The sequence below is a fragment of the Lepus europaeus genome, chromosome 4 (genome assembly GCF_033115175.1).
Source record: "Lepus europaeus isolate LE1 chromosome 4, mLepTim1.pri, whole genome shotgun sequence".
In the NCBI taxonomy this organism is placed as follows: domain Eukaryota; kingdom Metazoa; phylum Chordata; class Mammalia; order Lagomorpha; family Leporidae; genus Lepus; species Lepus europaeus.
The window spans coordinates 45,135,972-45,162,913 of record NC_084830.1 but is presented as its reverse complement, the minus strand read 5'-3'; the positions used below and the strand labels follow the sequence as shown (position 1 = coordinate 45,162,913).

At 44.1% G+C, this 26,942-nt stretch overlaps 1 protein-coding gene across 7 annotated transcripts in view; it reads left to right on the top strand.

The window, feature by feature from the left end:
• The first annotated feature begins 8,068 nt into the window (after positions 1-8,068).
• Positions 8,069-26,942, top strand: part of MTDH (metadherin) — a 71,479-nt gene continuing 52,605 nt past the window's right edge. For 2 of the 7 annotated variants that reach the window (XM_062188198.1, XM_062188194.1), the window contains exons 1-2: positions 8,073-8,765; positions 24,733-24,834. In XM_062188198.1, coding sequence (XP_062044182.1) covers positions 8,385-8,765; positions 24,733-24,834 — 483 coding nt within the window. In that variant the 5' untranslated portion in view covers positions 8,073-8,384. Of the gene's footprint in view, positions 8,766-24,732; positions 24,835-26,942 lie in introns of all 7 variants that reach the window. The other 5 variants (XM_062188195.1, XM_062188192.1, XM_062188199.1 and 2 more) reach the window with 5 other exon arrangements.

Here is a 26,942-nt window from a genome sequence, read left to right as displayed (position 1 = left end):
ACATCCCAATGTTTCTCAATCATTTTTCATTTTCACCCTCTAAAAGATCCTTTTTAGACCTTTTGTAATGGCTCTCTATGAAGTTTGGACTGCATAGATGCTTTGTATGTCTGTGTACATAATCATTTGAATTTTATACACTAAAGAAGTTTTTTGTCTCTGAGAACTAAAGATTTTCACCACTAGGGGAACCACATCGCTCCTTTGAGAATGTATAATTAACACTAGCAACTGCTAAGAGGGTCAGATTTCCTAAGTCAGTTCTTCAACTCATTCTCCTTAGGTAGTAAAATCTATGGGAGGAGTCACATTACAATCTGGATGGGGTGTATTGAGCATGAAATCAAAGCAAGGGAGGTTAACTGACCTTAAGAAAGATCTACTGAGCTTAGATCACTCAATGTTCTTTTTCCCCACTGTAAGATTAAGCAACCCAGCAATTCTGCAGTCAGGGAAGACTATTTTGTCTAGTTTCTATGCAAAGTATTACTTTATTATTATTTGAAAACTTGAGTGAGAGAGAGAGAGAGAGAAGGAGGAGGAGGGGAGGGTCAGAGAGAGGGCAGAGGCAGAGGGGGAAAGAAGTGAGGGAGAGGAGGAAGGATTTCTTCTATTAGTTCACTTCCTAAATGCCCAGGTCTCCCAGATAGGTAGTAGGGACCCAAGTACTTGAGCAATTATCTGTGCTTCCCAGGCTCATTAATAGGAAGCTGGCCAGGAAACAGAAGCAGGACTAGATCCCAGGTACCCTAGTATGAAATGATGACATCTGAAGTGGCACTAACCAGCTGCCCCAAAATTCCTGCTCCTAAACTAGTGCTTATGTTATTTAATTTTTGTCACTTAAATTTAATTACAAAGTATGTCAGACACATAACAGTAGAAATAATAAGGCATGCCCTGTACTCATAACCTAGTTTAAAAGATGAAACATTGGGCCGGCGCCGCGGCTCACTAGGCTAATCCTCCGCCTTGCGGCGCCGGCACACCGGGTTCTAGTCCCGGTCGGGGCACCGATCCTGTCCCGGTTGCCCCTCTTCCAGGCCAGCTCTCTGCTGTGGCCAGGGAGTGCAGTGGAGGATGGCCCAAGTCCTTGGGTCCTGCACCCCATGGGAGACCAGGAGAAGCACCTGGCTCCTGCCATCGGATCAGCGCGGTGCGGCGGCCATTGGAGGGTGAACCAACGGCAAAGGAAGACCTTTCTCTCTCTCTCTCTCTCTCTCTCACTGTCCACTCTGCCTGTCAAAAAAAAAAATAAAAAATAAAATAAATAAATAAAAGATGAAACATTATAGATATGTTTACAATTCCCCCATACTCCATGCCAATCCCATCTCTCCCACTCTCCCTAGTAATAACCAGCATCCCAAAGTTGATACTCATTTTTTTTTTTTTTTTTTTTAGTAAATGGAATTACACAATATATAACCCATGGATTTTTTTCTCCCATTCAGCACAGTGGCTTTATTTATTTATTTATTTTGACAGGCAGAGTGGACAGTGAGAGAGAGACAGAGAGAAAGGTCTTCCTTTTTCTGTTGGTTCACCCCCACAATGGCCACTGCGGCCAGGGCGCTACGGCTGGCACACCACGCTGATCCGAAGCCAGGAAGCCAGGTGCTTCTCCTGGTCTCCCATGCAGGTGCAGGGCCCAAGCACTTGGGCCATCCTCCACTGCGCTTCCAGGCCATAGCAGAGAGCTGGACTGGAAGGGGGGCAACCGGGACTAGAACCCAGTGTGCCGGCGCCGCAAGCGGAGGATTAGCCTATTGAGCTATGGCAGCACCGGCCTGATACTCATTATTCTAATGCATAGTTTTATACCATTACCTATGCATTTGCACACTTTTATTTTTTACACTTTTAGTGCATGGTATAAAGATGTAAATATTCCATTCTATGATACATTCATCACCGCATGGAATTCCATCAGGTATCCCATGTGAGTGGTAGGAGCCTGAGCACTTGGGCCACCTTCTGCTGCTTCCCAGGCACGTTAGCAGGGAGCTGGATCAGAAGAGCAGCTAGGATAGGATGCCATTGTCACAGGCAGCAGCTTAACCCTCTGCACTACAATGCCAGCCCCTGAAGGTAGTTTCTTTATTCATTCTAAGCATGGCCTTTTCCTGACTGCAACTCCAATTTCTGGCACATACAACATTAGCTCCCTGCTCTACTGTAAAATCACACACTGTGAGGTATGCCACCCCATGACCCAGCAATCTCTATAAAGACCCACACAAATATATTTTTTTTTCATCAGTCTTGGGACAGAAACTACTTATGTGAAAGTCAGTTTCCCACACTGAATGTTTGGTGTCTCCCACAAAATCCCTAACTCAATGTGCTACATTTGGAAACACGGCCTTTGTGAAAGTGGTTAAAGTTAACTGGGATCATAGGAGTAGGATCCTGATCTGGAAGAATTATTATGTCCTTATGAGAAGAGACATCAGGGAAAGCTCTCGTGCTGTCTGCCACATGAGGACACAGAAGGAAGTCAATCATTTGCAACCAGAAGAGCCCTGGCCATGACCATAATCCAACCACACTGTCACCCTACTGGACTTCCAGCCTCCAAAACTGTGAGAAAACAGCTATCTGTTGTTTAAGCCACCCAGTCTATTCTATTTTTGGAGTTTCTTTTTTTATAGATTTATTTTGGAAGAGTTACAGAAAGGGTGAGACAAAGAGAGAGAAATCTTTCATCTGTTGGTTCACTCCCCAGATGGCTGCAACAGTAGCAAGGAGTTTCTTTCAGGTCTCTCATGTGGGTGGCAGGGACCCAAATACTGAGACCACCCTCTACTGCTTTTTCTAGGCCATTAGCAGCAAGCTGGATCAGAAGTGCAACACCCGGGAAATGAACTGGTGCCCATATGGGATGCTGGCAGTGCAAGCTGTGGCTTTACTTGCTAAGCTTCAATGCCGGCCCTAGTCTGTTCTATTTTGTTATAGCAGTCTTAGCAAACTAGTCTGCACATTAACCCCAATGACCGGAGGCACGATACACATCAAGGGCAGTGACAGGTCTGGGTTCTAGTCTGAACTGTCACTCTGACTCTTCACCCTCCTGCCTATAACATGAGAAAGCAGCACTTCTGCAGGTCCCTCAGAACTTCCTAACTGGGGCTGGCTCTGTGAAAGCTGCTGCCTGCAATGCTGATGCCCATCTGAGAACCGGTTACTCACTCCACTTCCAATCCAACTCTCTGCTACAGCCCAAGCGCTTGGCCACAGCACCAGTGTAGGAGACCCAGAAGAAGCTCCTGGTTCCTGGCTTCAGTTCGGCCCAGCTCCAGCTGTTGTGGCCATTTGGGGAGTCAACCAGAGGATGGAATACCTCTCTCTTCTTCTGCCTCTAACTCTGCCTTTCATATAAACTATCTTTAAAAAAAATTTTTTTTTCAAACTGAGAGTGTCTTATACAGTAGTGTGGGCTATGGCTCAATTATAGCACCAGGATACTATCCTAAGGAATTTTGAGTATTCATGAAGATTGTATTATAAGGGGCCAGCGCTGTAGCGCAGTGGGTTAACACCCTGGCCTGAAGCGCCGGCATCCCATATGGGTGCCAGTTCTAGTTCCGGCTGCTCCACTTCCAATCCAGCTCTCTGCTGTGGCCTGGGAAAGCAGTGGAAGATGGCCCAAGTCCTTGGGCTCCTATACCCACGTGGGAGACCCGGAGGAGGCACCTGGCTCCTGGCTTCGGATTGACGCAGCTCCACCCATTGCAGCCATCTGCAGAGTGAACCAGCGGTTGTAAGACCTTTCTCTCTGTCTCTACCTCTCTATTATCTCAATAGGCTAATTCTCCGCCTGTGGCGCTGGCACCCCGGGTTCTGGTCCAGGTCAGGGCGTTGGATTCTGTCCCAGCTGCTCCACTTCCGATCCAGCTCTCTGCTGTGACCTGGGAAAGCAGTGGAAGACGGCCCAAGTTCTTGGGCCCTGCACCCGCATGGGAGACCAGGAGAAGCATCTGGCTCCTGGCTTCGGATCAGCGCGGTGCGCCGGCTGCAGCAGCCATTGGAGGGTGAACCAATGGCAAAGGAAGACCTTTCTCTCTGTCTCTCTCTCTCTCGTCCACTCTGCCTGTCAAAAAAAAAAAAAAAAAAAAAAAAAAAGATTGCTTTATAAGTATGGTCAGGACAAAACAACATTTAATGGCAAAATGAAATACCAAACCTGGGTGGGCATTTTGCACAGAGGTTAAGATGCCATCTGGGATACCTGCATTCCATACCAAAGGGCCTGGGATTGAGTCCCAGTTCCACTACCAAATCCAGCTTTGCTAATACACACCTTGGAGGCAGCTCAAGTTTTTGTGTCCCTGCCACCCATGTGGGATTAAGTTCCAGGCTTCTGGCTTCAATCTGGCCCAGTCCCAGCTGTCGTATTTTGCAAGTGAACTAGCGGTTTCACGTCTTTCAAAAAATACTATAAATAAATGTTTACTGTGCAAATCTGTAAAAAATAAACTCCTTTTATTAATTAACATCAAGGAAATAATGTTGTGAACACCTGTCCTTTGGAATCATAGATTGACAAAACCTTTGTACGAAATCCCTTGGGAATGGCACATCCCATTCTTGCTTGGAGCTATCTGAGTCACTTTTTTAAAACTTTGAGATAAAATTGAAATAAACTACAATAAAGTATACAATTTGGTAAATTCTGAAGTACATATACACCTGTAAGCCCAGCACCACATTAATACTCCTGAAACCTTCCTGGTATTCCTGTGTAATCTCTCCCTCCCACCTCTCCTTGCTCCCACCCCACAAACCAAATAACTGCTAATTTGCTTTCTGTCACTGTAGATTAGCTTGCGTTTTCTAGTTTTATGTAATGGAGTCAGATGGTATACATTCTTTTTTTGTCTGGCTTCTTTCACTCACCATAATTATATTGAGACTCATTCAAATTCACCACACATATTTATAGTTCATTCCTTTTGACTTCTCAGTGGTATTCCATTGAATGGGTCACTCCTAGAAAAAGCAGCCCTTTGGGGCTGCCACCTGCAGTGCCATCATCCCATATGGGCGCTGGTTCAAGTCCCAGTTGCTCCACTTCCAGTCATTGGGCCCCTGCACCTGTGTGGGAGACCTGGAAAAAGCTCCTGGTTCCTGGCTTTGGATCTTGGGGAGTGAACCATCGGATGGAAGACCTCTCTCTCTCTCTCTCTCTCTGCCTCTCCTTCTCTGTGTGACTCCGACTTTCAAATAAATAAATAAATCTTTAAAAAAAAAAAAAAAAAGCAGCCCTTGTTTCCAATCCAGGTGCAAAGCTTTGGCAGGGGTTTCAGACACAACATTTTACATTTTATCTTAATTTTGCCATTCACAAGGAATTAGGATTCTTAGTCCAATCAGACCAGACCGCATATTAGGTCTTTTACATACAGCACTGCTGAGTTTTTCTAAGCACCCAGATGCAAATTAACAAACCTAATTTGTGGAACTACAGGTGTGTTCCTAGTTGGCTTTATCAAATAGGTTATATTGAATGAAATGAATGCTCAAGACAACAAGAGCAAAACGGTAAATAACATATGGTTTAATTTTTGTTTTTAAATACATGGAAATATACGTTTAAAAAAAAAAAAAAAAAAAAACAGTGTATCTTTGGGCCAGCATTGTGGTTCAGTGGGTTAAGTCTCCGCCTGTGATGCGTGTTTTCCATATGAGAAATGGTTAGAGTTCTGGCTGCTCCACTTCCAATCTAGCTTCCTGACAATGGCCTGGGAAAGCAGCGAAGGATGGCCCAAGTACTTGGGTCCCTCCCATGCACCCATGTGGAAGATCTGGATGGCATTCCAGGCTCTTGGCTTAGGCCTGGCCCAGCCCAGGCCATTGTAGCCATTTGGGAAGTGAACCCATAGATGGAAGATCTCTTTCTCTGCTTCTCTTCCTCTAACTCTGACTTTCAAATAAACAAATCAATCTTTTTCTTTTTAAGATTTATTTATTTGAAAGTCAGAGTTACACAGAGAAAAGAGAGACAGAAAGAGAGGTCTTCCATCCGATGTTTTACTCTAATTGCCCTCAATGGCCGGAGCTGCACTGATCCGAAGCCAGGAACTTCCTCCAGGTCTCCCATGCGGGTGCAGGGACCCAAGGGCTTGGGCCATCTTCCACTGCTTTTCCAGGCGATAGCAGAGAGCTGGATTGGAAGTGGAGCAACTGGGACTAGAACCAGCATCCATATGGGATGCCGGCGCTTCAGCCCACGGTGTTAACCCGCTGCGCCACAGCACCGGCCCCTAAATCAATATTTTTTAAAAAGAGCATATCTGTAATACCAAGTAACAGAAAACAATTGTTTTGTTTTTAACATTAAAGGGCAGGAGCGGGTGCTATGGTACAGAAGGTGAAGCATCTGCCAGCAGTCCCAGTTCCAGTCCCAGCTGCTCCACTTCTGATCCAGCTCCCTGCTAACCAGCCTGGGAAAGAACCAGAAGATCTAAGTACTTGGGAGACCTGGAAAAAGCTCCTGGCTTCCGGCTTCAGCGTAGCAGCCCCAGACATTGTGGCCATCTGGGGAGTGAACCAGCAGATGGAAAATCTACCTTTGCCTTCCAAATAGATAAATCAATCTTAAAAAAATATTAAAGGGCAGTCACAAAAAAGAAAGGTGATAATGACTTTAGCAAATCAATACTTACTAGGCTGCCAAAGGGACAGGCATACCCCAACCTACTAGTGTAATAAAGTTATAAATCCACACGATGTTAATCTAGAATGGTCAGTGGAGTGTCTTAAGAAAATCCCCTTCCTTCCTGTCCCTGGAACCCAAATAGGTATGTGGGATTATAAATCTTACTTCACAAAAATAAACGGAATTTGGAAATTTTTAGAGTTAAAGCAGATGCCAATAACATCTAAGTTCTTGGTCTAGTAACTTGAAGTCTTTAATTAGAAGTTAGTATAAAGCTTCGAAAGAGTAGGTTCCATTTATTATCTACAAAATGGTCACACACCCATTAATCCCAACATGCATTACAACACCTTTGCAAAGTAGGTCAAAATACCCCTTCATACATTTTTAGCCCACATGACTTATTAATAATACCCCTGTGCTATTCTTTGAGAAAGCCTGTATTTATTTCACTTAAGACACTTGATTACAAGCTAATTATCTTTTAATGATAAAACACTGCCTCCTTATAGTAAAGTGGAACTTCAAAATCCTAAGGCCGCCCCCAAACGTCTTTTTCTTTTCTTTTTTGGTCCTTAAAAACCTAGAAAAGTAATTCGTTTCCTTCTGATGCTATGTCCTAGAGATCGACAACACAGCACATAAAAGTAGACTCTTTTTGTATCCTTCTAGGGGTGTAAAGGCTTAAAATGCAACGAGAAATAGACCTCGACAGGTAAACACAATCTTATGTGTTCCCTCTTCTCACAAAAGCTACAAATGAGCAGAAAAGAGCGAGGCCGCCCAGGGCACTTTCCACGTCCGAATTCTCAGGACGAACCACGGCGAGGGCCAAAGCGAATGCGCCGCACGACGCCAAGGCGCCGAGCCAGGCAGGCGAGCGGCGTGAGGGAAACACCCGGTTAGACCCAGGCCTCGCCAGCACAGCGCCCGGCCTCCGGCTCCGCCGAGTCTGCCCGGCCAGCGCCGAGCCTACCGCGGGAAAACAGCCTCCTTCACGCCACCACCACTCCAGAATAAAAGAACGAAAAGCCCCACGGCTACCCCGGCGACTCCGCCCGAGACCCCCGACCCGCCTCCCCGCTCCTCACCCTTCTGCCCGCCCCGCTTCCACGCGGGCCCCTCCCCTGCACTCATTCAGAACGCCACGTCTCCTAGCTCCGATGCACCAGCCACCCCGGGGAGACCTCCCCCGGCTAAGCCCTCCCAGCCCCCAGTCCGGAGTCACCCAGCCCCAAGCTCCGCACCCCAACCAAGGCCCGAAGTGGGCCGCAGCCAACCGCAACCGCCGTGCTGTCGCTGCACCGGCTCCGGCCCCGCCCACGTGACCCCTACGCCCCGCCCCCGAGCCTCACGTGACCTGCGACGGCGCCCGCGCGCGGCGTGGATCGCGGCCGCAGCCGCCATTGTTCCGCCGAGGGAGGACAGCGGGGCCTGGCGCTGGCGCCGAGACGCCGCTTAGCGGCCGGCACTGGAGACGCTCGCTCCCGCCTGCCCCTCTCCTCCTGGCGGCGGCGGCGGAGTGAGGCTGACTAGGGGAAACCTGGGAGCCCCCTCTGCCCTCGCCGCGGCGGCAGCGGCCGATCCCCGGCTCCGGCACGAGGAGCGGCCGCGATGCGTTCGGCCTGAGGCTCTCCGGCCCGGCCCTCCTCGCCTCCCCTGACTTCCAAGGCGTCTCCTACGCCCCAGCGTCATCCTGCAAGTCCCTCTGCCGGGAGGGAAGATGGCTGCACGGAGCTGGCAGGACGAGCTGGCCCAGCAGGCCGAGGAGGGCTCGGCCCGGCTGCGGGAAATGCTCTCGGCCGTCCTAGGCTTTCTGCGCACCGAGCTGGGCCTCGACCTGGGCCTGGAGCCGAAGCGGTACCCGGGCTGGGTGATCCTGGTGGGCACGGGCGCGCTCGGGCTGCTGCTGCTCTTCCTGCTGGGCTACGGTTGGGCCGCAGCTTGCGCCGGCGCCCGCAAGAAACGGAGGAGCCCGCCCCGCAAGCGGGAGGAGGTGGCGGCCTCGCCAGCCTCGGCCCCTGACGACCTGGCCTTGCTGAAGAACCTCAAAGGCGAGGAGCAGAAGAAGAAGAACCGGAAGAAACTGCCCGAGAAGCCCAAAGTGAGTGGGGGAGAGTAGGGGATGGGGGCCGGTCCTGGGCCGCCAGCGTGGAGACCCTGGAGCGACGGAAGGCTGAACCCCTCTGGGAAAAGGAGAGATCGAGAGAGAGAGAGGTTCCTGGGGAGTCAAGACGCAGATCCCCCCAGAGTGGAGGAGGTAGTGGGTGAGAATGGGGGAAAGCCCAGTTTCGAGGAAAAGTAGTTAGAAGCACTCGGGGTACAATTAAGTCTAAGTGCCCAGAGCTCTAGGCGTCTTTGGGAGCCTTGACCGCAGGAACTGCGGCCCATCCTTGCTTGAGGCCTACGGGGTAGGCTGCATGTGGAGCTTGGTAATGGGACCTGGAGGTGGTGTTGGAAAGTTGTGGAAAGACAGATGGCTATCTCAAGTCACGTCGAGACAGTAGGCAGTAGAGGAACTCCGGTGACCTAGAAAACTCAGAGGCTTACAGGGGATTAAGCATGTCCAGGTCCAGACGCACTTCCATTTTAGTTGGGACTGTTGAAGGGAAATGGTTGCCCACTCTGGTTCTGGGGAGTGTGGCCTGTGGAGGCCAGAACGGGAGTCGGTTACTTAATAGACACTGGTAGGGGGATGGCGGCGGGTGGGATGTGACTCAGTGAGCAAGGACTGAGGCAAGTTCAGCGAAGTGGTCTGCGGTTCCTCCGTGCCGCGGGAGGTTTTTGAAATAGAGTAAAAGGGGATGACAGGGCAGAATGGTGAAGGCTGAGCGAGGGTTTCGGGCACCAACTCACTGGACCGCGTGTGGAAATGCAGAGGGCATCACATGCCTTTTCCTTCTGTGTGTTAACTTCTACATTCTTTATTGCCACTTGCTCATGGTTCTCCCATTATATGTCTTTCGCAGCGTTATGCATATATTTTAAGATACTTTACAGTTGAGCAAACTGAGAATATGAAGGGTGAGCAGAATTAGAAACATCTCCTAACCTATTTTTATATCTGCTGGATTAAGCTGTTCACCTTTCAGTACCATTCAGTAAGCCAGCACAAGGGCCCTACTGTGTGGAGTGCTCTTTGGTGGGCAGTTGGAGGTATACACACGTAGGAGTTAAAAGCAATGTAGAGACTGGTACAGGCAGCAGGTTCATAGATAATTCTAATATTGCAGAGCCATAGGTGATGTCGAGGTATGTATAGAGGCTGAATGAAGTTTGAAGAGTGGAAGACTGATCGCAGTGGAAGTTATTGGAGGAAGTGGTGTTGGAGTTGAAACTAATCAGAGTGTTGTTGGTAACAGCACAAAAAGAAAGCTGTATTAGACATGTGACAGATCACAGTTAATGCATTATTAGGCCTAGATAAGCATTCATGTTTTGCTTGCTGATTGAGAAGATGCAAGATAGAAAACCTAGAAAAGGGCATAACTTTGTTAATGTGGATAGTAGTAGAAGAGAAAAATAAGACCTATTTGGAACATATTATAATTTAAAAATCTGTACAAAGTGTCAAGGATTACCAGAAAGTAATTTTGTGGTAGAAACAGTGAATCTGGTTCCAAGGTGAGGAAGGAGGGCGATCTTGAAAACTGCATACGTTAATCCTAAGCCTTGTGTGGATGAAGCAGGTTGGGAACATTTCAAAGCCTTATTGGGGATGTCTAGAATTTCAGATGGACTTGAGTTGAGAGACAGGTGCTCTAAGAGCTCATCTGAAGTGCATCATAACACTCAGCTGCCTAATCTGAAGGAGCACAGACTGCAGTGAATGTGTACACTGTGAAGAGTGCTTGCTAGACCTGGGACTTACTGCCGCCTCTTCATTTGAGTTAAGGAAGGGAGGAATGAATAAACGAACTGAGTATTACCTTTGAAGGTTGGAGAATTGGAAACTGGATGGATGCTTGTTAATCGAATGAGAAACTATCTTTGCTTGCTGAATGTTTAAGGTGGATTGGAGAACTTTAGCTTAATGTTTAAGAAGTGGTGACTTTCATATTTTTTTTACTGCAACCCACAATAAGAAGTACATTGTGGCCGGCGCCGCAGCTCACTAGGCTAATCCTCCGCCTTGCGGCGCCGGCACACCGGGTTCTAGTCCCGGTCGGGGCACCGGTCCTGTCCCGGTTGCCCCTCTTCCAGGCCAGCTCTCTGCTGTGGCCAGGGAGTGCAGTGGAAGATGGCCCAAGTGCTTGGGTCCTGCACCCCATGGGAGACCAGGAGAAGCACCTGGCTCCTGCCATCGGATCAGCGCGGTGCGCCGGCCGCAGCGCGCTACCGCGGCGGCCATTGGAGGGTGAACCAACGGCAAAGGAAGACCTTTCTCTCTGTCTCTCTCTCTCACTCACTGTCCACTCTGCCTGTCAAAAATTAAAAAAAAAAAAGTACATTGTACATCACAACATATATATATATATAACTTGTTTTCTTTACTGTTATTTGTGACCCACTAAATTGTTCTTACATTTGACTGTGAGGCAGTTGCCATTTATTCAAGACTCAATCTATGCCTTACACTGTGCTAAGTACTTGGACAAAAGGAAGATATTGCTTACATATTGAAAGCATTCAAAGAGAATACAGTATTCCTATGTCTTACTGAAAAGGGGATACAAAAGCAAAAGCTCAGTTTCTCCTCATGAGGCTGTAAATTCTGGTGTGGAAGAAGTTATACAGTCAGCTCTCTGTGGTTCTGCATCCTCAGATTCAACCACTGGTTGAAAATATTCAAGAAAAAATTACATCTGTACTAAACATTGCAGACTTTCCCCCTTGTCACCTCCTAAACAATGAAATATGATGGTTGTTTACATGGCATTGGTTGGTATTATAAGTAATCTAGATATGATTAAAGTATATGGTAGGATGTATGTAGGTTATATGCAAATACCATACTCTTTCATATATGGGATTTGATTACCAAAAGATTTTGTTAGCCAAGGAGGATCCTGGAAAAGATTCCCCCAGTTACTTAGGGATGACTTTGCTAGAAAAATTGATAGCACAACCCCAGGGTGAGCTCAGATGGGCATGAAATGCCTTATCACAGGAGTTGGCTTAGAAAGTAGGTAAAAACAAGCTTGTGGGAGAAGCCTATGAAGCAGCAGAGGCCCAAAGTGGGAATCCATCAGCCTGGCAGGAATGGGGGACTCTCAGCCTTGCCCTGTTTAGCTTATCTTATTGATAAATGGAGGATCTCAGTTGAGTTAAAACACTGCAGGATTCTTTAAAGTATTATTCCAGGCTCTTGGAATAGAATCACTGAATGCTTGTTAAAATTTGTAGATTCCTAGGTTCTGCTTTAGATCTTATAAACTTAAAATCTGGAACTGGTTCCAAGGGATTTCCATTTTTAACACGCTGTCTTGCTGAGTCCTTGCCCATTAGTTTCAAAATCACTTACTGGAACCAGACTATTAAGATCTCCAAGTGGAGCCATATTTAATCTTATAGTCCATGTCTTCATTACTGCATCATTTTGATATCTTAGGATATACTTATTCAAGTGGATTAGATGATGTAAACTAGTTTCCTTGAAAGAACTTTAGTTTGGACATTGTACTTAAATATAATTTTACATTCATTTGTTTATTCCACTGTTTTTAGTTTTCTGTTGAATAATTCAAAATTTTATAACTCCCATTTTCAAAATTTGTTTCTAATGATTTATTTGAGGAATAGGTGGTAGTTTGTTTTTTAGAATCGATGTCAAACTAGTCATAGGCATTTTTTGAAATTCTTGGATTCATTTAGTTTTTATCTCTTAAAATCTTGCAGAAGTTTTTCAGGGTATGAATTACAGTTTGTTCTAACATTAAAACTGAAAAGAAAGAGACTTTACACTGACAAAGTTCTTGGAATTTTTGAAGTCATTATTATCATAAGTATTTCCATGACACGTAGTTCAATGTACATGTTAAATAGGCACTCTATTAATATTTCTTCATTTGACTTTTAATCTGAGTAATAACTTAGATGGCTGTGAGATTTCAGATAATTGGTCTTTATTTATTTTTAAGATTTATTTATTTGAAAGGCAGAGTTACAGAGAGAAAGTGGCAGAGGCAGAGAGAGAGAAGTCTTCCATCCACTGGTTCACTCCCCAAATGGCCACAGTGGCCAGGGCTGGCCCATGCAGGAGCTTCATCCCAGTCTCCCATATGGGTGGTGAGGCCCAAGCACTTTGGCCATCTTCCGCTGCTTTCCCAGGCTCATTAGCAGGAAGCTGGATCACAAGTGGAGCAGCCAGGACGGAAACCAGCACTCATATGGTATGCCAGCACTGTGGGCAGCAGCTTAACCCTCTGTGCCACAAAGCCGGCCCTAGGTCAACCAGAAGTTGAATGTCAACCAGAAGTACATAATCAGGTTCAAGTCCAAAGAAAATTTACTTCATTGAGCAAGTTATCTGTATATTACTGTAGGAAATTACATTAAGATTTGCCATAGTCCTGGGAAAACAGTAGAAGATGGCCCAAGTTCCATGGGCCCCTACATCTTCGTGGAAGACCTCTCTTTATCTCTCTGCCTCTGACTCACTCTCTCTGCCTTTCAAATTAAATAAATAAATCTTTAAAAAAAAAAAAGTGATTTGCCATAGTGTAATTGTTAATATTTCTGTGCTAAGCAAATTAAAGAATATTGTTTGCTGTTGTACAGCCTTGCATAATGCTTGGCACTTTAAAAAAATCATTATTGGGGTGGGCATTGTGGTACAGCACATTAAGTGGCTGTTGGGACACCTGCATCCCGTATCAGAGTGCCAGTTCAAGTCCTTGCTGCTGCTTATTCCATCCAGCTTCCTGCTGATGTGTCCTAGGAGGCGGCATGGAGGATGACTCAAGTGCTTGGAAAACCCAGGTGGAGTTCAAGCTCCTGGCTTCATCCCGGTGTATCCCTGGTTATTGTGAACAATTATGGAGTAAACCAGCAGTTGGAAGATCTCTCTGTCACTCTGCTTTTCAAATAAATAAATACATGTTTTAAAAATATGAAAAAAAAATTTGAATGCATAACATAATAAGGTGACCCATGAAAATATTATTCTAGTTGTAGCAATGTGGTTTGAGTTTATTACTTCTATTCTGGTTTTACTGCCGCTGCCCTACTTCAGGACTTTTATTACCCTTTGCTTATACTATTTTTTTTTTAAGATTTTATTTATTTATTTGAGAGCTAGAGTTACAGACAGTGAGAGGGAGAGACAGAGAGAAAAGAAAGGTCTTCCATCTGCTGGTTCACTCCCCAGATGGCCGCAATGGCAGGAGCTGGGCTAGTCGGAAAACAGGAGCCAGGAGCTTCTTCCAGGTCTCCCACATGGATGCATGGACCCAAGGACTTGTGCCATCTTCTACTGCTTTCCCAGGCCACAGCAGAGTGTATCAGAAAAGGAGCAGCCAGGACTAGAACTGGCACCCATATGGGATGCCGTAGCTTTAGGCAGAGGATTAACCTGCTGTGTCACCGTGCTAGCCCCTGAACAACATCCTAACTGGTTTTTCCACTCCACAGTCTCTTTTACCCATTCATGCAAGGTGAATCTTTTGAAGCCCAGTCCTGCTCATGTGACATTTCATGATCACATCTTTGCAATAATTTCCTTATAATCTGTTGAATAAAATTCAAAGTCCATGATATGGTACACTGACCTCTTCATGATCTACCCGTACCTTAGGCTTCTCTCTCACGATTACCCCTAAAGTAATCAATTCTGCTTAGCTAGCTTATTTGTGTGTATCTCATTATTTGCTTTCTTATCTTTGGGTAAAAGGCCTTTCTTTCTACCAATTTCTGCCCAGCCACAGAAATTTTCAACTGTAAAGCCTTCCCTAGCTCCCCAGCTAGAGTTAAACAGTAAAAGAACAGATCAATATAGTTGATTCTCATTGTAGTAGTTATGCTCTGTAAAGTGGCAACAAACACTGAATTTGTGAGTAGTGTGAACTAGTGCTCCTAGAGAAAATGCAAGATTAGGTTCTTAGCAAGTCTCTCGTGACAGTATTTTTACCAACCAATCAATACATAACCTTGTCTTATATGTGTTTCTATTTAAACAGCTTATTTAATATAGTTGATTGAATAACATTTAACTCATGGCCCACAGTAGAACTTGTGCACGAATGAAGCTTATTTAATGTGCATGTTTTCTCTGTAAGGCACATTATGGCCTTGCATGTAGACACCCTAGACAGCACTTCAGCACTATGGTTGAGGCCATTTTAAGAAGCAAAATTGGAGCAGGAGTTGTGGTGCATCAGATTAAGCCGCCACTGGGATGCCTGCATCCTGTATCCTGAATATCTGATTTGAGTCCTGGCTACCCTGCACTTTCCTTCCAGCTTCCTGCTGATTCACCCAAGAGGCAGAGAATGGTGGCCCAAGTGCTTGGGTTCCTGCCACCCATTTGGGAGACCTGGATGGATTTCCTGACTCCTGGCTTTGTCCAGGCCTTGTGCAGGCATTTGAGGAGTGAACCGACAGATGGAAGATCATTATCTCTCTCTATCCCTCTTTGTCATGCTACCTTTCAAGTGAATAGATGAATCTTTTCACAAACAACAACCAAAAAAAAAAAAAACAAAACAGCAAAATTACCAACTAAGAGCCTGCAAATGTAAAATATATGGCACTACATAGACCTCATAAAGGACACTTTTTTTACAATTATGAGAGTTGAAAACAAGGTAGTGCTGCCCTAATTTTTATAGTATTGTATATGTCCACAAATGACCACAAAAGCACCTTTAGTGCTGACTTAGAAGTTAAAATCTTTAGCAAGTAGGCAAATTCAGCAGTGCAGGGTCAATAGTACAAATGAACTGTATGTTTGTCTGTATTTGTATCTGGACCACTGTCTCTTTCTACTTTCACCTTAGCTCACCTGAGCAACAGCTTTTCCTTGACTGCCTCCAAACCTTTATTAAGATACTAGTAAGGAGTCTTTTTAAAAACATATCAAGTGGGGTTGGCACCATAGCTCACTTGGTTAATCCTCCGCCTGCGATGCCAGCATCCCATATGGGCGCCGGGTTCTAGTCCTGGTTGCTCCTCTTCCAGTCCAGCTCTCTGCTGTGGCCCAAGTGCTTGGGCCCTGCACCCACATGGGAGACCAGGAGGAAGCACCTGGCTCCTGGCTTCGGATCGGGGCAGTGCCAGCCGTGGTGGCCATTTGGGGGTGAACCAACGGAAGGAAGACTTCTCTCTCTGCCTCTACCTCTCACTGTCTAACTCTGTCAAATAAAAAATATATATATAAAAAAAATTTTTTTTTTGACAGGCAGAATGGACAGTGAGAGAGAGACAGAAAGAAAGGTCTTCCTTTTGCCGTTGGTTCACCCTCCAATGGCCGCCACGGTAGCGCGCTGCGGCCGGCGCACCACGCTGATCCGGTGGCAGGAGCCAGGTGCTTCTCCTGGTCTCCCATGGGGTGCAGGGCCCAAGCACTTGGGCCATCCTCCACTGCACTCCTGGGCCACAGCAGAGAGCTGGCCTGGAAGGGGGGCAACCGGGACAGAATCCGGTGCAGGACTAGAACCCGGTGTGCCGGCGCCGCAAGACAGAGGATTAGCCTAGTGAGCCACGGCGCTGGCTCATTTGATATTTCTAACTACACCACTCTTTTCAGTTCTTAAGATTCTTTCATAGCCTAGTGCCTTTACTTGAGGTATCAGTAATGCTCTGAGACAGTTGTCAACAGTCTTCTTCTTCTTCTTTTTTAATGTGAGAGGCAGAATTATAGACAGAGAGAGAGAGAGGTCTTCCATCCGCTAGTTCACTCCCCAAATGGCCCGGGGCTGGGCCAATCTGAAGCCAGGAGCCAGGAACTTCTTCTGGGTCTCTCACATAGGTGCAGGGGCCTGAGCACTTGAGCCATCTTCTGCTGCTTTCCCAGGCATATTAGCAATGAGCTGGATTGGAATTGGAGCAGCCGGGGCATGAACTAGCGTCGATATGGGATGCCAGTGCCAGAGGTGGAGGTTTAACCTAGTATGCCATAGCACCAGCACCATCAACAGTCTCTACATCTGACCTTTAGTCACCTTCCTGGAAAAATCCTTTTCTGATCACCATATTTGAAATAGGTATCGTCTTTTGTTTTCTGTCTCTGCATCTTAATGTTTCCCTCCAAATTAGTTATCACAGTTTGTAAATTATTTACTTATGTGTTTACTTTTGGGGGGTCTTTCCTCATATTAGATTGTAAGCCAGCGGTAAACAGTGCTAATCCTCGGTAATTAATCTGTTATTAAACTAAATGCTGAATGAAACGGCTAAAATGACATCTCGAAAGTTTAATGGGATAATCCATTATTGAGCTAAATAATTTTTTCTTAATATATTCTCAGTAGAATTCTGTTATTATTTTTAGCTTGTGGTCTTGGTGGTAATATTACAAGTAAATGATATCACTTGTTACCTACAGGGTTTTCTTTTTACCTTTAAGTCACTATATCTTAGTTTTAATTCTTACATTTAACCAAACTCCCAAGTGATAGGTAAAACAAATATTCCCAACTTCATGCTGGAGGAATCTTGAGATTCAGAGAGAAGTGAATTATTCAAGGTCATAGAACAAAAGAGTTTCGAAGATAAAACAGTATCCTAATTTCTAGGCTGTCTTTTTTTTTTTTTTTTCCCTATACTTATACCCTCTCTGGTTTCAGTTGCATATTCAGGATATTACATTCAGAGAACAATTCTGTTTTTCCTGAGTTACAACTTTGTTACTTTTAGAACCAGATGTTTCTGCTGAAAATTATAATGACCTTTACAAAAGCTCCAGAATTTTGGCTCTGTCCGTTTGGTTATGATGGGACTTTCATCTTTTCATTGTATTCTGCCAGAGGCCAAGCATATAGTTATGCTGATCTTACATATCAAGAATAGCAGTAAACCCTCTGGACACTTATTTTTGCTGTCCTTCCATATTATTGATTAGTGTACTACCTCTGAAGGTTGTGAAAGCCTTGAGAATATTTTTAAATTTATTTTATTTTTATTTGAGAGACAGAAGCCAAGAGCTCCCATCCTCTGTTTCTGTCCCCAAATGCCTGCAACAACTGGGGCTAGAGCCAGGAGCTGGGAACTCAATTGAGGTCTTCCACACTGGTAATAGGAACCCACTTATTTGAGCTATCACTGATGCTTCCTAGGGTCTGCATTGGCAGAAAGCTGGAGTCTAGCCAGAGCTGGGAATCAAACCCAAACACTGTGATGCAGAGCGCAAACATCTTAACTTCTAGATTAAACATTCCTCCCCAGAAAGTACTTTTAATTGTTACTCAAGCAAAATCCAAGAGATCTAAGTGAGGAATTAGTGTTATTTCACCACTTTTAAAATTTAGTATGGGGGCCAATGCTGTGGCATAGTAGGTTAAGCATCCACCTACTGTGCCAGCATTCACCTACCATGCCGGCATCCCATATGGGCGCCAGTTCAAGTCCCGGATGCTCCACTTCTAATCCAGCTCTGTGCTGTGGCCTGGGAAAGCAATAGAAGATGGCCCAAGTCCTTGGGTTCCTGCACCCATGTGGGAAACCCAGAAGAAGCTCCTAGCTTCGGATCAGTGCAGCTCCAGCCGTTGCAGCCAATTGGGGAGTGAACCAGCAGCAGATGGAAGACCTGTGTGTGTGTGTGTGTTTGTGTGTAACTCTGACTTTCAAATAAATAAATCTTTAAAAAAAAGAAATTAAGCTGGCGCCGCGGCTCACTAGGCTAATCCTCTGCCTTGCGGCGCCGGCACACCAGGTTCTAGTCCCGGTCGGGGCACCGATCCTGTCCCGGTTGCCCCTCTTCCAGGCCAGCTCTCTGCTGTGGCCCGTGAGTGCAGTGGAGGATGGCCCAAGTGCTTGGGCCCTGCACCCCATGGGAGACCAGGATAAGTACCTGGCTCCTGCCATGGGATCAACGCGGTGCGCCGGACGCAGCGTGCCTACTGCGGCGGCCATTGGAGGGTAAACCAACGGCAAAGGGAGGACTTTTCTCTCTGTCTCTCTCTCTCACTATCCACTCTGCCTGTCAAAAAAAAAAAAATTAAAAAAAGAAAGAAAGAAAGAAAGAAAGAAATTAACCAGTTCTAGGTCTTGTCCATTGATGAGACAATGTATGTAAAAAGCATCTGGCAGGGGCTTGGCCCATGACAAGTATTTGGAAATAATTAGCTTACTGCTAGACTCTTCAAGTCTAACTTGTCAGCTAAAGAATATGTCTCTTCTGAATTTCTATTATATCTTGCCTTCTTTTAATGGACATAATAGGAAGAGGATTAAAAAATTTCATGGGAAAATGGAAGTAAAAGACAATATGAATTTTCCCTAAACTTCATGAAACCCCCTCATTTAATATACCTATATGTTCAGTATAACTTTCAGAAAAGAAAATTGAAATTCCAGTAAAGTAGTAACTTGTACAGGGTGACAAACTTTTGGGATTTCAACTCTGGTCTCTCATTTTGGCTTCAAAACCCATCCTTTTTTTTTTTTTTTTTCTCTTAGAAAAGGAGAGATTTTCTTTCTTTTTTTTTTTTTTTTTTTGTAGTATTTTAGTATGTGGTATTGTTTACTGAATTCTAAGCGTCTTAAAACAAAAGATTTGTTTACTTTATTTGAAAGAGTTACAGGGTGGGGAGGAGAGATTCCATCTGGTTCACTCCCCAAATGGCTGCATCAGCCAGGACTTGATCTGGTCCAGGCCAAAGCCAGGCGCTTCATCCCATTACCCCACATGGGTGCAAGGGCCCAGGGACTTTGGCCATCTTCCACTGCTTTTCCAGGCCGTTAGCAGGGAGCTGGATTGGAAGTGGAGCAAGCCGGAACTCAAACCAGCACCCACATGGGATGCCAGCATTGTAGGCAGCAGCTTAGCTCAGTACAGGACAGCACTGGCTACAGTTCTAAGCTTCTTAAGGGCAGGAATGTGCTTTGTTTCAAGGTTGTAACGGTTCTAAGTGTGATTCTACTTTGTTTGCTTACATGAGAGTTCAGTAAATGAACATAGAATATTGTTGTTTTCTTAGGAAGCAGTAAAACTATAAACAGCTTTTTAAAGATAACCTACAGCAAGCCTGGTCTGTTTTCAGCCTTGGAAAGGATATATTTGTTAAAAGAATTTGTCTAAAGCCTTGGGCCTGGCAGATGCATGTCCACACCCTTTTCACCACCAGAATTTAAAATTTATTTTGCACTTGTTGGTATGAAAAGTGACCTGAATACTAAACAGCGGGGATGGTTACTGTGGGTCATTAAAGCTTTGCAGAGAAAATGCTGTTAGATAAACTGTTTCTTGAGCTTTTCCATGCTGTCTCACTTGGTGAAGTCTTACAAGAAACCTGTTCCACAGTACACATTTTTTCTCATGTTTTCAAATTATGAAATCCAGGATTAAGTCAAGGAAAATGCTTAAAGTCACAGTATCGAATATAGAAGTTGGGCCTTAATCCCAGGTTTCTCTAATTGCAAAGCCCATGGTCTGTTCCTATTCCAGTTTTTGGTAGTTGGCAGACTGCCCTTCTGATTTTAAACCTGATAGATTTCCAAATAATTTGAAATTATGATCTTTACATTTTGTGGCTAGAAACAAAATTTATATAATTCAGTGAAAGTAAGGTTCTAAATGAAGTCAAATGTTAAGTTTTATATATGCTTACCTTAGAAGTTTTTTGTTTTGTTTTGTTTTGTTTTTTGACAGGCAGAGTTAGATAGTGAGAGAGAAAGAGAGAAACGTCTTCCTTCCGTTGGTTCGCCCCCCAAATGGCCTCTAGGGCCGATGCACCACGCCAATCCAAAGCCATGCGGGTGCAGGGCCCAACCACTTGGACCATCCTTCACTGCCTTCCCGGGCCACAGCAGAGAGCTGGGCTGGATGAGAAGCAACCAGGACAGAATCCAGCTCCCCAACCGGGACTAGAACCCGGGGTGCCGGCGCCGCAGGCAGAGGATTAGCCAAGTGAGCTGCAGCGCAGGCCTAGATAGAAGTTCTTTTGCAATTTGTATGTATGGACTGCTCAAATGAAGTAGAAGCCTGTTGCACAGCATATCTTATTGTTCTGAATTTTAAAATCCTTGAGGACAGATTCCTTTTGTATAACCTGTTCTCACAGTTCCTTGTCCAGTGCTTGGGACTTAAATATCTATTAACATTTATAGAATTATATGGTGTAATAAATTGAAGATTGGCTAACATGAGCAATTTTTTTTAAAGATTTATTTATTTGAAAGTCAGAGTTACACAGAGAGAAAAGGAGAGGCAGAGAGAGAAATGTCTTCCATCCATCCGGTGATTCACTCCCCGGGTGGCCACGACAGCCAGAACTGCACTGATCCGGAGCCAAGAGCTTCTTTGGGTCTCCCACGTGAGTGCAGGGGCCCAAGGACTTGGACCATCTTCTGCTGATTTTCCAGGCCATAGCAGAAAGCTGGATGGAAAGTAGAGCAGCCAGGACTCAAACCAGCACCCATATGAGATGCTGGCACTGCGGGTGGCAGCTTTACCCACTACGCCACAATGCTGGCCCCAACAATTTAAATTTTACTTCCTTAAAATCAGGATTCATGAAATAAGCTTTAGCTGTCCTGCAATGTGGCTCCTCCCACTTCCATTCCATCTAATCTATCCACTAGATATCTTCATTTTAGATTGCTGCCTCCCTCCCCCTACACACACACACACACACACAGATTTCTTCAGTGCATGTGTTTAAAAAAAGGATCTGGGGATGAAAGTTGAGGAGTTAAAACAATAAGGTAGACATCACAAAGCCTGTGAGGAATTTGTCCATATAAACTAAACAGTTGTATCATTTTTCTGTTTCTGGTTGATTTTCATCAAATTTGAAGGACATCTTTAACATAAATTATAGATTGTATACTCTCTATGAAATTAACTTTGGTTGGTTCTAGAGGAAACACCTCAAAGATATCCAGCAATTTTTTTTTAAGATGTATTTATTTATTTGAAAAGCAGAGTTAAAGAGAGATGTACTATCCTCTGGTTCACTCCCCAAATGACCACAATGACCAGTACTGAGCCAGGCCGAACCTAGGAGCCAAGAGTTTCTTCCAGATCTCCCACATGGGTGCAAAGGCCCAAGCACTAGGGCCATCTTCCACTGCTTTCCTAGGTGCATTAACAGAAGCTGGATTGGAAGTGGAGCAGCCAGAACTCAAACCGGCACCCGTAAGGGATGCTGGCGCTGCAGGCCATAGCTAACCCGCTGCACCACAGCACTGGCCCCAGAGAATTTTTTACTGGGTTACAATGAAAGGACCATATAATTGCTAGAAATCTACCATAAACTCAATGGAAGCCAAGACACTGTGGCAAAGAATGGCCCACATGAAAGATCTTTATAAGATCCCAGTGGAAAGAAGGGACCATCAAAGGAGGCACCTTTCTCTGAAGAGAGGAGAGAACTTCCACTTTGATTAGGGCCCTGTCTAAATAATGTCAGAGTTTGTGGACTCAAAAGGCTTCCATAGCCTTGGCACTTCATGACAAGAGCCTTGGGTGATCACTGACATCGTAAATAAGAGTGTCAATTGTTAAATCAACAACAGGAGTCACTGTGTACTTGCTCCCCATGTAGGACCTCTGTCCTTTATGAGTTGTACTATGAGAATTAATGATAAAACTAGTCTTCAAACAGTACTTTATACTTTGTGTGTCTGTGTGGGTGCAAACTGTTGAAATCTTTACTTAGTATAGAGTTGATCTGTATATAAAAATAAATAAAAATGAATCTTAATGAAGAATGGGATGGGAGAGGGAGTAGGAGGTGGGACAGGAGTGGGGGAGGAAGGCAGGTTTGCGGGGAAGAACCCCTATATCCCAAAAGTTGTACCTATGAAATTCATATTTATTAAATAAAAGCTTTCAAAAAAGTATAAAAACAATCAGAAAGCAATTTGAAAAAAAAAAAAGAAACCTACCATATTCTCATACATCACAGTTCAGTAGGGCAGACACATTGGTTTTGAAGCGTTGGTTTGCAGTTAGTTACCTTTTATGTGAACAGATCTATATAGTAGTGCATTTAAATAATGTCAGTGATTTTCCTCATTGAATAGATAGTGGGAGAATAGAAGGACAGATTGGTGCTGATGCTTGATAGGGGAACCATCACAGTGTATCCTTTTCCTGCTACCCAACTTTATTCTTGGGAAAGGAGGCTTATTGTTTTATGGTATCAGGTGTGTGTAGGGAATTCTTGGTAATTTCTGGAATCCCAATAGTGATGAGAGCTTGATAAATCTGCAGAATTCATGGAAAATTAGGAAGTCTGCATAGGCCACAGAGAATAGCTGAAGTTACAGACATTGTATAGGTTGATGTTACAAAGAAGCAACTAAAATTGGCACAGATAGGAGATACCTTGCCAGTCAGAGCCGATGAAATGGAAACAGAATGTTCTTGAACCTATAGGCCTGCTATTGATCACTGATTGAGAACTTTAGGTACTGAAAAGAAAGATTATTTCATCTTTCATTTGGGAGGCTTGCCTCAAACCAGCGGATTAAATTTGAATTAATTGCGAATTTAATCAGCTAAAAGACAGCTTTTGTTTTGATTTTCTGCCACAGATCATTGGAAAGTCTACAAATTGAGTTTTAGAATATAAATGGAGCCAGCACTCTGGCACTGTAGTGAGTAAAACCGCGGCCTGCAGTGGGCGCTGTTTCAAGTCCTGGCTGCTCCACTTCCCATCCAGCTCTCTGCTCTTGCCTAGGAGAGCAGTAGAAGATGCCCAAGTGCTTGGGCCCCTGCACCCATGTGGGAGACCGGGAAGAAGCTCCCAGCTCCTGGCTTAGGATCAGCACAGCTCTGGCCATTGCAGCCAATTGGGGAGTGAACCAGCGGATGGAATACCTCTCTCTCTGTCTCTGCCTCTCCTTCTCTCTCTATGTAACTCTGACTTTTAAATAAATAAATAAATCTTTTTAAATATATATATATAGATGTCACTTTTATCTCTAATCATTCTTAACAATTGCAGATAACATCATAGAAACTTCAAACATTCATAACTTTGAGTATAGCTTTGCTAGTGAGGAGGCAGTCTAGTAGAAATCTGCAAGAACTGTACATAAAACCATTGACACTACTGCATTGATTTACTGACTGTATCGTGTTGGATATGATAAGAATGCACAAGTGAGGAGGAGAAGTAGGGTCCAGAAAAAAGGTTAGAATACAGATACCTTGGTACCATTCTTCATACTCCTCAATCTGCTACATTTCTGGTCATAGGCCTCAGAGATGTGCATTTAAAAGGAACAAAAAAAAAAATCTGACTAAAAGCCAGATTTGGGGATCACAGATTTGATTCTTCTTATGAACATCTTTAAGTGCTATTATTTTGTTTTAGGAATGTTAAGGAAGCTGAGGTAGCATCTTTAAGCCAATGCAATGGATTGATAAGGTTTCTTCATCCTGAAACAGTAGAGGCATTAAATTGTAGAATTACAGGAGACATTGGAAATCACCCAGCATTCATTTGTTTATATGTCGCATATGGCAGCTTGTGTGCTGCCCTTGAAAGAGCTGAGCAGCTACAGCAGAGATGCTATAGCACACAAAGCCCAAAATATGTTCTTTCTGGCCCTTTATAGAAAAAAAAAATCTGTTGAATTTTAAATAGATCAAACTTTCATTTTGTACATGGAGAAAAAGGCTCAAGGATAATGAGTGAAATGATCTGAGATTGCATAGCTAATTGGTGGGCAAAGTGCAAATGCAGTTTAATTCTCCTTTTAGCTGCCTCTATTCCATTATTTTTGTAAGAGATATTGATATCTGGATGAGATGAGAAAATTTGTGGTTCAGAATTTTGTAATTATACAAAACACTGTTACTAGAGGCAGTAGTCCACAAATCTGAGATAATATTACTATACGAAACATTTTTAATTTGGATCGGGGCAGAATTTGGCTGCAGTTTATGCTTTTTCTAGAGCGTAAGACTGGTTGATCTGCCAGGCAGTGTGGTAACATGGTTTACTTTTCTGCTTCTGCAGCCAAATGGACGGACTGTTGAAGTGGCTGAGGATGAAGTTGTTCGAACTCCTCGAAGTGTAACAGCAAAACAGCCACCAGAGACAGACAAGAAAAATGAGAAGGTAAATTTGGGAGCATATGAAGTTGTATGCAGAGTTCCTAATAAAAAAGAGTAACACATTAAAATGATGCTTTTCTGTTTTACAAGATTGTATATATACCCCCATTTGAGTAAAACTAAAAATTGAATTATTCATGGTGAACAGATAGTGAAAGTTTTAAGTGTGTTGTTTGTTATTTAAAGGGAGGATTTATCACCAAGTGTTATCACTGTGGTATTATTAAATATTCATTACACCAAAAACATTTTACTCATGACTTGAACATCTTTTGTATGAGTAAGGTTCCAGATATGTAACTCTTGTTCAAAAACAGAATTGTATTACCCTGTTAACAGTATACCTCTAGAATTAAAGCTCAGCAGAGTTGTCCACCGTTACGTTAAAGGTGATTTCTATTGTGGTGGAGACATAATTGTCTACATATTGGACACAGTGTAACTATATTTAACAAATGAAAATATTCTTTAATCAAATCATTTTTAAAAAAGATTTATTTATTTGAAAGGCAGAAATACAGAGGAAGAAGGGGAGGGAGAGAGAAAGAGAGATCCCTCTTCCTTCTGCTGGTTCACTCCCCAAGTGGCCATAATGGCTGGGCTTGGGCCAATCCAACACCAGGAGCTCAGAACTCCATCTAGTATCACACCTGGGTGGTAGAGACCTAAGTACTCGGGCTGCTTTCCTAGGCACATCAGCAAGGATCAGAAGCAGAGCTGGCGTCTCAAGTGGCAGCTTAACCCACTGCACTACAACATTGGCCCCAAGTCTCTATTAAGAGGTCTGGTTGTACACTTTAGCTTGGATGGGAAGTTTTCCCTTTAAGACAATCTGTTGTAGCCTATAAATGGTACATTCCTGTGATTTTTTTAATTTTCCAGCTGTCTATGTTAGAACTTTTACTTAACTTAATCTATTTTAGAAGTAGGCAAAATAAATCCTTAATAGTGTTTTTTTTCTGCTGGGGAGAGACGTTACTGAATTCCATCTTAGCCGCTGAATTACCTCCCCCTCTTTTCACTTTATACATGTATAACTGTTTCAGGCAGAAAAATTTTCAACTACCACAGGTGAGCAGCTGGTTTCTAGGAACCAGGGTATAGCAGCTCCAGCCCCCCTGAATGGTGATATGAAATGATTGCTCTGGTTTCTTAAATTTGGAATTTCAAAATGTCTTTGAACAATTGGTGAGTTAGTTATTCCCCCAAAAACAATGAAATTGGTCTAGAGCCAAGAAAACTGCAGGTAGTAGCTTGATGTAAAGGAGGGTTGTAAGAAAGAATTAAATTTATGTTTGACTTTGCCTTTGGCAAAAAAATAGTAAATGACTTTGATTAACAAATGAGTATGTAATTTAAGGACTTCAAGTTTTCGGAGTGAATAGTTGATATGTCTGATACTGATTTACACATTTCCCACCTAATGTTTCCTTGCTCTTGGCTCCTCTGTGTTAATATTAGCATTTTGTGCTTAATCCTTCTTCCACTCCCTGAATTATCCTGAAAAAAGTCAGTAGTTGGAATAATTAATGAATTTCTGTTATTCTTGATCAGTTAGTCATATGTTACAAAGTGTAAAATCACACTTTAACATTTATAATCGTTTATCATGATTATTTTGGAGTTTCTTATGATTAGAAATACATATTAGTCAACTCATATTAGATATACTAAAGCAGGCATCATGCAAGGTGAGGTATATATATGAATATATTTACATAATACCCAGTAGACAACTTACTAAGCTCTAAGTATACTTTTTTTAAAAAAAAATTTTTTTTTTTTTTTTTGACAGGCAGAGTGGACAATGAGAGAGAGAGAGAGACAGAGAGAAAGGTCTTCCTTTGCCGTTGGTTCACCCTCCAATGGCCGCCGCAGCCAGCGTGCTGCAACCGGCGCACCGCGCTGATCTGAAGGCAGGAGCCAGGTGCTTCTCCTGGTCTCCCATCGGGTGCAGGGCCCAAGCACTTGGGCCATCCTCCACTGCACTCCCTGGCCACAGCAGAGAGCTGGCCTGGAAGAGGGGCAACCGGGACAGAATCCAGTGCCCTGACCGGGACTAGAACCCGGTGTGCCGGCGCCGCAAGGCGGAGGATTAGCCTGTTGAGCTGC